The sequence below is a fragment of the Trichomonas vaginalis genome, chromosome IV (genome assembly GCF_026262505.1).
Source record: "Trichomonas vaginalis G3 chromosome IV, whole genome shotgun sequence".
NCBI classification, from domain to species: Eukaryota; Parabasalia; order Trichomonadida; family Trichomonadidae; genus Trichomonas; species Trichomonas vaginalis.
In genome coordinates this window covers 19,447,740-19,458,043 of record NC_067206.1, presented here as the reverse complement: position 1 = coordinate 19,458,043, position 10,304 = coordinate 19,447,740, and the positions used below count along the sequence as shown (strand labels likewise).

At 30.0% G+C, this 10,304-nt stretch overlaps 3 protein-coding genes across 3 annotated transcripts, besides 4 other annotated features; 2 read left to right on the top strand and 1 right to left on the bottom strand.

Annotated features, from left to right (window-relative positions):
- The first annotated feature begins 312 nt into the window (after nucleotides 1–312).
- Nucleotides 313–2,273: a mobile genetic element.
- Nucleotides 2,273–7,013: a mobile genetic element.
- Nucleotides 2,274–2,295: a terminal%2Cinverted (terminal inverted repeat of TvMULE transposon ID:TVAGG3_0128600).
- TVAGG3_0128620 (MULE transposase domain-containing protein) lies at nucleotides 5,144–5,688 on the top strand (the record flags this gene model as incomplete). Its single annotated transcript, XM_001330060.2, has 1 exon — nucleotides 5,144–5,688. A coding segment is annotated over one exon (545 nt), but the record flags the coding sequence as incomplete, so codon positions are not given.
- Nucleotides 5,729–5,968, top strand: TVAGG3_0128610 (uncharacterized protein; the record flags this gene model as incomplete). The annotated part of the gene is made up of 1 exon (XM_001330061.2): nucleotides 5,729–5,968. One exon carries the CDS (start codon nucleotides 5,729–5,731, stop codon nucleotides 5,966–5,968), a length of 240 nt encoding a protein of 79 aa, XP_001330096.2.
- Nucleotides 7,014–7,485: 472 nt separating the features above from the next.
- Nucleotides 7,486–7,623: a mobile genetic element.
- Nucleotides 7,624–8,805: 1,182 nt separating this feature from the next.
- Nucleotides 8,806–9,417, bottom strand: TVAGG3_0128580 (uncharacterized protein; the record flags this gene model as incomplete). The annotated part of the gene is made up of 1 exon (XM_001330062.1): nucleotides 8,806–9,417. The coding sequence occupies one exon, from the start codon at nucleotides 9,415–9,417 to the stop codon at nucleotides 8,806–8,808; it is 612 nt and encodes a 203-aa protein (XP_001330097.1).
- Between the last annotated feature and the right edge of the window lie 887 nt (nucleotides 9,418–10,304).

Below are 10,304 nucleotides of genomic sequence, written 5' to 3'. Positions count from 1 at the left end.
CTTTGACCTAAGTTATTCAGATTCGAAAATCCAAAAAAATTGAATTTAAGCTTAAATAAACATAAGGGCAAATATTATTTTGTTAATACTCGATATTTATGATAGTAATATTAAATAAATTCATATTTTCCATATGGAACGAATTTGACATACTTAAATTATTATATTTTTAACTTAGAATGTGTATGTATATTTAAGGTTTTACTATTGTATATGTATCCACTTATCTAATAAACTGTTTTAATTACTTTATAACTTCGTCCTCTTACTCTTCTTAATAATATCTATTATATATAACTTTTTTCCCTTTAAGGATGGGCACTCATTAGGGTGATGAAAAAAATCAAGTCTAGCAAAGTCAATATATTAAAAACAGTGAAGACTATTATATAGCATTATAGTGCACAAGCTCAAATATTTAGTGATGCATTTCTCGAACTTATTTTATTTATAAGTTAACCTTGAAACATGAATTTTAGTATATCATGAGCATATTTTTTTCTAATTTTGCAATACTTATAATATCATACCAGGATTCATGTGGAAGTCTAATATTTGGTATATAATATTCTTACAATAAATGTATTAATTCAATTATATTCAAAATGATGGGTCGCAATTTTTACTGAAATTGCAAATTTAATTTCAACAATGAAATTATTGTTTAAAAAAATAGCACAACAGCAAGATGGACAATCATATATAGAATTATAATGCTCCATATAATGCTTTGATTTGATGCGTATATAATGTTATTTTTCGAACATCTTTGTAAAAAATTGATTTTTGTAATTTTTGAAAAAATTCGATTTTATTTCGAGATTTCCTCTATAGGTGAAGTATATTGAACAAGATTCCTATGGGAGAAAATAATTGTAAGTATGAGTACTTTCATTAATACTATGGGTGCCATGGTTATCGCTCAAACGATCAAGTTATATCTCGATTGCGTAAATTGAAATTTTGCTATTTTCTAAATTCACGGCAACAACATTCTTTTATCCTGATCGTACATCACAATATTTGAATGTGCGACCATTTGTTCAAGAAACCGTCAAGTTATTCTTCATTTTTCATGCCGCGGCGAACAAAAGCAGTTGCAAAGTGTATAAAGAACTTAGTTCAAAGCGCGAAAAATAGGGTAGAGCCATATGTCGTCAACACTGTTGAATTTGTGCTATCTGTATTATTGAGCGGCGCTACATTTTGCCAATCAGAATTTCAATTCATGCTGAATAACATCAAAGTTCCGTCAGAAGCTACATTTCATCGAGTCCAAGAAAAGGTTGGTCGTGTTATCATAGAAGTTGCCAGAGAATCTGTTAATTATTGGAAATCTCGAATGAGAAAATGTTCGGGACTTTTGTTTGACGGTTCTTGGAGTCAGAGAAGAAATGCAATGTTTTGCTATGTACAATTTGTAGAAGAGAAACTCAAAAAAATTGTAGATTGGGAAGTGATATCTAAATCTTTTAAAAATTTCAAAGGTAATTTCAACGGAAAATCAAATGAAATGGAATTTGAAGGCTTAAAAAGAATGCTGAAGCGTTGGAATAATGAAAAACGTGTAAATTTTTTTGTGCATGATGGCGATGTCAAAATTGTTTCTACAATCAAAAATACGTTCAAAGGTATCAGAAAATACAGAGATCCTGGACATTTTCTTAACAATATACAGAAAAAGCTCAAACTGCTAGAATTCAGAATCTTATCTAGCATTTCAAAGAATTTATTGCGTTGGCTTAGGCAACTTCTCAATGACACACATATGTCAATTAAAACAAAGAAGTTTTTATGGTTGAATTCCGCTAAACATTATGCCGGAAATCATAAATTTTGTCCAGATCCTGAAAAATGCAAGATGATTAAACCATGGAAATATGCAAAAAATAAAACTGCTATAAAAACACTTAAAAAATTCCTCGAAGATACCGTAAAAATCTTTGATATGGTAAAAAAGATTCATTCAACTCAAGTAGTTGAATCGATAAACCATATCAAAGCAATGCTTGCTAATAAAAATATTAATTGGCATGCTTCTTGGCCAATTAGGATGGCAGTCACAATATTGCATTTCAATGAAAGTATGTTTGAAACGATTGTAGCAATAAGATACAGGTTAAATTTACCAACAATGCCAGAAATGATGAACAGATATTTCAGAATGTATGATACAACAAAAGATTTAATCAAAGCATTCAAAAATTCAAAGCAAGTTCAAAAAAAGTTTGCGGCATTAAGAGCTATAAAGAGAGGTCTTCAAGCTACCGATGGGGCGGCGACAAATTTGCCCAGCCAGTAAAGTATTCATTTTTTTGCATTTTTTTAAAGCTTCTTAACTTAAATCATGGAATGTCTCAAAGACAAAAGTAGCATACAGCATGTAAAGCTAAAGAAAGATAATCATAATTAATACCTTAATTTTTAATATTACGCATTTTTAGGTGCAAAATTTAAAAACATTCTAATACAATAGAGCAGTTTCCAAAAGTAGCATACAGCATGTAAAGCTAAAGAAAGATAATCATAATTAATACCTTAATTTTTAATATTACGCATTTTTAGGTGCAAAATTTAAAAACATTCTAATACAATAGAGCAGTTTCCAAAAGTAGCATACAGCATGTAAAGCTAAAGAAAGATAATCATAATTAATACCTTTAAAGTTTAAAATCTTGATTTTTTTTAAAATCAAATATTTATAACTTTAATACATACAGCTTAAACCTTATACTTGTTTTCTCTTGTGAGAAAGCAATCTTACAAAGCTAACAATCCTAAAAAATAAAGAATTAAAATTTAATAATTTAATCTAACAAAATTTCTCTCTTTATCCTTTTGCACTCTTTATATGCAACTCAAATCCATCATATAATATTCCTATAATACTCTTGCCTCAAACAATGACGAACAAACTGCTATTCTCATTTAATTACAGAAACAATAAGAATTACCGAAAAAGTGACAAAACATCAAAAACAGGGAGGGGTCTCAATTTTTATTACTTATATTATTTTACAATATTTATATAAATACTCTTTATAATATATTTTACTATAAAATTATACCTCAAATTCAAATATTTAAAATATTATTTACATAATTATCTCAAAATTATATTTTTATATATTATTTTTCATATGTATAAATCATATAATCTATATCTATGCAAATCTCATCTAAAATTTTTTGAAACAAACCGCTACCATTTTATAATGGTCCATCTTAAATTCATCATAAATTCTGGTACATGTTAGTACCAGAGTCTTCAAATCTCAAACACTCTGGTACCAACATGTACCAGACGCGAGTTTCCAATGCCCTCGTACGATTTTCTATTAAGATCTTCTTGAATGAGAAGGTCTTCATAGAAACTCGTACGAGGGCTTCTCTTTTAAATACTCTGGTACCTGCTGGTATCGGAGTCGACTTTACAGCCCTTTCCCCAATTTTGAAGCTGGGGAAAGTTTTCAAGCAATGAAAGGGAAGCTCTCGCTATGAGGTGAAAATCTAGAATTTTTACCTCATAGCGAGTAATCCTTTGTTAATTGCTTGAAAACTTTCTTCAAATTATCAAAATTTCGAGGAAAGTTTCCTTGCTTCAAAGTAGAGATGGAGCCCTTTGAGCCACTGCATATAGGTCAGTGACTCAAAATACTCCATCTCTACTAGAAATCGCCAAAATTTGGGTCGCAATCTTTGAAATGCGACGCAAGTTTTGGCAATTTCGCGAGGGACTTGCTCCATTTGGTGCATAGATTCACACTCTATGCACCAGATGGAACAATTCTTTCGCTGACAGCGGGAAACTTTGTCTGAATAGTTTAACATTCAGACAAAATTTCCCGCTGTCAGGGAGGGAATTAGAGGGTGGGATATATATATATAGACTATAAATCTCTCACCCTTTAATTCCCTCAAGAAAGTTCAAAAACTGCACCCAAGTTTTTGAATTTTGTATAAGGAATTGTTGGCTATGATGTGGATAGCCGCTGCCAGACCAAATGAATTAACCGTTGTGAATAACGTTTCTGAATCTTTATTTAAAAAGATAAAATATCACGATTTTGGCTGCGTTAAAAATCAAAGAATTGATGTTTTTGTCAAAAATCTTTTAGAAGAAGTTGCACCCAATTACTTTTATCGTATTAAAAACGATTTACTTCAAACAGGTTTTATTCCTTCAATTAGAATTCGCGAGCCTCGATTGACAGATTATAAAACAAAATTGAAAAGAGAAGTTCAATCACGTTTATACCAAGTATTAAATTTTGTTCAGAATCAAGAAGCCAATTTGAATCCATTAAGATTTTTATTGGAAAATGCTGAAGAAAAACTTTCTCAAATAAATGAGAAGATACAAAATTCAATTACATATTTAAGATCGTTTGAAATTCCAAATGAATTGTTAGATACGTATATGTTAGAAATTAATGAATTTTGTTATAATTCTCCAGATTATATTTTAGAACATTTCGAAGAATTTTTAGAGGATTTCAAAGAAAAGAATAATTTAATAGACTAAAAAATTTATTATTTTTATTTATTGTGAATTTTAAATTGTCACTTTTTAAGTGTTACTTCCTATTGAAAGTGTCACTTTTTGGGTGTCACTTTTTCGGAAATTCTTATATACTCCTCAAATCCATCATATAATATTCCTATAATACTCTTGCCTCAAACAATGACGAACAAACTGCTATTCTCATTTAATTACAGACCAAATCTATTCAAATTTCTGAAATTTTAATTTTCATTTCAATTTCAAATGGAATTAGAAAAAGAAACTATCTTTACTGTTATGGATCTTTGTAAATTTGGAGTTAAACAAGAAATACAAGCACAGTATGGATATGGTGAACGTGTCAGGAAAGAAAGATCTCAGATTTCATTCCACTGCAAATATCCAAAATGTCCTGCACATTTTAATGTTGCAATCTTGGATCAAAATAAATACAAACTAATCAAAATAGTTGAAGAACATGATCATTCCGCCCCAAATGACAAAAGTCAATATTCGTCTGTCTTTTATCGCAAATATTTAGAACATTACTTCCAAACAGATGACAATCAAAGAGCGATAGCACAGCTAAATGCATTCAAAGATCTTGAAATTCCTCTTACAGGTCCGTCCATTCCAGAGATGTACGCTCAAAAACCACGTGCAATCAAACGATTTGCAGAGAGAATACATGCTCTTCAAACTAGATATTCTCCTGACGATGTTGTGTCATTGCAAATCTTTGTTCAGACAGTACAAGAAGAATCTCCAGATGATCTCATTGCATTTGAAGTCTCAGACAATAATATGTGTTTCTATTACGCGCCTTTTGAAGGCAAAGCTTATGCGCATAGTATCAAGACATTTCATATAGACAGCACCTATAAATTGTTGCGATCAAACATTCCATTGTATGCATTTACTGGCAAAATCAAAGATTTTCACATTTTCCCTTTTTTATATTTCTTTTGTCAACCAGACACTTATCAAAACATTCAAGTTTGCGTGTGCGCCTATCTCAGATGGGTAACAATTGAGCCAGAATACATTAGCATGGACTGTGCTCCACAGATAGCTCAAGCAATAGAAGAAAGCATTCCACAAGCTCAAATACTTTGGTGCGGAGTACATGTTCTTCGTGCAATTCTTCGCAAATCAAATAAGTTTTCTTCTCAAGAAAAATTTGAACAATTCTATAATTTGATGAAGGATTAGTCTTCAAATTAGATGCAGAACATGAGGAAGAAGCAAATGCTGCCTATGATCAAGTTCTGGAGTTGCTCGACACAGATCCAACAGCATCTCAATACTTTAACAGACAATGGCGTTACAACATATCAAGATGGATTGCTCGTGACAGGCGTAAAGGCGACGCAACTAACAATATTGCCGAAGCTCATTTTAGAACACTCAAACATGACTATTTTCCTGATCGAAAAAATCTCAGAATTGATGATGTTATTATAGAAATTTATACAAAAGTGATACCATCTTTCGTTATCAAACTCAAAATTGATCAAAATCCAGCAGATGACCGTGTCATTAGGATCATGGAAAAAGCAACTAACACAGAAATTGATGTAAAAAGACAAAGAAAAATCGAGAGTATTTCAATGCTCAATAGATTGCTCAATGCTGTTAGTGATGACTCAATAGATCCCACTAAAATATATCCTACCTTGAAAGTATTATTACAAAGAACTCATTTTATTTAATTTTGATTTTAATTTTAGATTAAATTATTAAATTTTAATTCTTTATTTTTTAGGATTGTTAGCTTTGTAAGATTGCTTTCTCACAAGAGAAAACAAGTATAAGGTTTAAGCTGTATGTATTAAAGTTATAAATATTTGATTTTAAAAAAAATCAAGATTTTAAACTTTAAAGGTATTAATTATGATTATCTTTCTTTAGCTTTACATGCTGTATGCTACTTTTGGAAACTGCTCTATTGTATTAGAATGTTTTTAAATTTTGCACCTAAAAATGCGTAATATTAAAAATTAAGGTATTAATTATGATTATCTTTCTTTAGCTTTACATGCTGTATGCTACTTTTGTCTTTGAGACATTCCATGATTTAAGTTAAGAAGCTTTAAAAAAATGTAATAAAATAAAAAAAATTTAGTATCTATAATCTGAAATATGATGTTTACTTAAGCCGCGAGCGAAGCGAGCGGCTTAGTTTCGTAATTTCATACAATCTTTTTTCGAATCTGTTCTTTTCTTAAGCCGCGAGCGAAGCGAGTGGCTTAGTTTCGTAATTTCATACAATTATTTTTCGAATTTGTTCTTTTTGTCAACCGCGAGCGAAGCGAGTGGCTTTTTATTTTTTAAAATTTTTTCTTTCTGACTTTTTTCCCTTACTTACAAATTTGATAGTAACTTACCAAATCTCTCTATCATATAATAATAAATTAATCCATTCTTTGTTTCAAATCTGACACTTTACATTTCTGACATGTAAACCTGTCACTTTTCACTTCACCTCACTGGGCAAGTTTGTGCCCCCTCGCTACCGATGATCGTATTACTCTTAAATCACATAAATAATTATTAAATTTATTTCACCCTCAAAACATCATAACCTTGCACCTTCTTTGAATAAACACTTTCACCTTCTATTTTTAATTAATGTTGTTTAATTGTCCAAAATTTTTAGATTATATAAGATATAATTTTTTATAAAAGTATTATTTTCTAAAAGATAAGTATATATTCTTAATCACAAAACCTAGCATTTTATCATATCTATATATCAGCTTCCTAAATATAATACTCATATAGTTAGTATGATTTTAATGTTTTTGAACATGAAACGAAAATATGATTACAATCATATACCATAATGGAGTTATTGATATAACTTATATGCATGATACATTAAGAAGTCTTCCAACAATATAGATATAGTTGTAGATTCATATGATTCCTTTTATATTGTGAGATAATAACATTTTTATGCTGTCAGGAGCCTATGAGTGCCCATCCTTAATTCCTTCGCAAACTGCGGGAAACTTTGTTTGAATTGTTTAACATTCCGACAAAGTTTCCCGCTGTCAGAGAAGGAATGTAAGGGTAAGGCATATATTTATAATATATACCTCTTACCATTACATTCCTTATATCTAGTTCGAAATATTTGAAACTTTACAAAAAAAAATCCTGACACGAAGTATCAGGATTTTTTTATCCATTACAAATTTTTGTAAAATATAATTTGCAATAAATCAAATGTAGCCATTTGGCTGTTAAGATAAGTATTGTTATTAAAAAATATTTGTTTTGGAACTAAAATTTCCCAAACTTTGTTTGGATAACATAAGATGTAAAACAAAATTCTGAGCTATCTACGTATAATCGGAGACTCGGAGTAGCTGGAGACATTTTGATATGAGAAATGAGTTATATTTGTGTAAACAATTCTGAAACTTTGTTTGGATAACATAAGATGTAAAACAAAATTCTGAGCTATCTACGTATAATCGGAGACTCGGAGTAGCTGGAGACATTTTGATATGAGAAATGAGTTATATTTGTGTAAACAATTTGGAGGCCGCGCTTTAATCTTGATATATTTTGATTCGTTATCTTGAGCTTTTTGCCTAATCTCATATGTTTGATTGTAAAAATCGTAAAATTAGTATAATGAGTTGTTTATTCGACCAATATTACATATAAAATCGAAAATATAATGAAAATGTTTTCGAGCTTTATTTATTTCTGAAATTCTCAATGCTCATTCGTAAACTTGTCTTCTGGCCATCAACAAACCAATATGGTTCTTGATCTGGCGCATCATACCAATGATTATGTAATTCGCTAAGTTCGAATTCATTAGGTGTAAAGTGGACTTTTGTATTGGGGTTGATCGGTAACGATGAATGAGGGAAATTGTTGTACATTTTAATTACTCTTGGTAAATCTGATATTGTCTTACAATTCCGTTCGACGTAAGGCCACCATCTTTCAATTTTCCCATTGGCCTGGGGATTGCCTGGCTGAATAAATATGTGTTCAATCCCTTTTTCTAAAAGTAAATTATGGAACATACCTTTATTATCAGTTCCATTATCTGTCCACATTGCAAAAGGTGGACCTGGTAACGTACTGAGTGCATGCTTTAATACATTTGTTGTATTTTCGGCTGTTTTTTGTAAAAATAAATTATAATCGACAATTTTTCGAGATTTATCGTCTATGATAACGAATAAGTATTGCCCAATGTGTTTGCGCCAATAATGAATGTCTGCGTGCCATATTTCGTGGCATTTATCCGCAATATAATTTCGTGGGATATATTTTTATGGTTCTTCTTCAATTTCAATGCTATCGTCAATAATAGCTTCATGAATTTTTCGACCCATTCTGTAAGATGGGCTTTTAAAAGGTTCTTCAATGTATGATGCAGTTTGAATTGATTCAAAAATCGGATTTATTTCAATTGGCTGACCAGAAACTTCTGAAACAACATCAACAAATGTTGTTCTATTAATTTGATCTAGCCAATTTCCTTTTTGAAAATCAACTTTTCCGTTTTTTTGAATTTCAAGTCGCATTTCTTTGAATTCTTGAGGATGCTTTTCAATGTTGTTAATATCTGTTTTCATTTTTTCGATTATTTTGTTGATGCCTGCATTTGGCATCATATCTTTTAAATTTGCGAATGCTTGACAAGTATTCAAATCAATTTCCTTTGTTTTTCTACCGGGTTTTGTATTTAATTGTAAATTATTTTGTCTTACGAGCTTTTTAAACATTGTTTGCGATATTTCTTTAAATGTTACATTTGTTAATCGCGCTTTTTTAACAATTTGCCTCATGGATTTTCCCGAGTTGATCTCTTGAACTGCAGATTTAATCCATTCTACATCTATTAATTTAGATGAAGTACGTAACCAATGGTATTGGTCCATTTTTTGTAAAGTTTACAACATTGTTTTATTTATTGTATTATAAATATTAATATAAATATTTGTCAAATGTAAGAAGCATATATTTGATAAAATAAACACATAATATGCTAAATTCAAATTTGGCGCCAATTGTCACTTTTGCTAGTGATGCATTTCGGTATGATATAAATTTTTATTGAAAATATAAAATCTTCGAGTAAATGATGTGAATTTAATATTTTTAGAATGTTGTTTAATTGTACTATATTATGCATGTAAAATTTTGTTACAATACATTTTCAATGTGTTTTTACAACAACTTAACATTCATCTATTTATAATGAATCGTTCTCTTTCATTAAACATTAATTAAAATCTCCGGTCATGAATTTTATTTTTTTTTGTTATTATTATTTTGTAATTTAAAATCTAATATTATATAAGAATAATATTTATTATTTTACATTTTAATTGGTTACGATAATCTTTATATTTAAAATTTTTAAAGCACCGATCCACAGATAATATAGTTCAGTGGTAAGAGTCATAGTATAAGCCTTAAGTTCCCCAGTTCGACTCCAGGGCCTTTTCGCTTTTTTCTTTTTAGATTTTTTTCTGAAGTTTATTTTTAAGGTTCTCGCTGGCGACCCCCCGGTCGCTCGACATTTTTTTGGTGAACAGGGGTCGCCAGCGAAAACCTTAAAAAAGATGTCAAAATTTATCCCAAAAATTTAAAAAAAATCGAAGAAAGGGCATCCCAGGGATTATAAAATTTAAGTTTTCACATCTCTAATCAAGGCAAATTTCGACATCGGTTACAAGAGAATGAGAAATTCATATTTTCTCGAAGAAGACGTTTCATACACAGATGTATTCAAAATTTTCAATCAGCAGTACTTATTCACTTT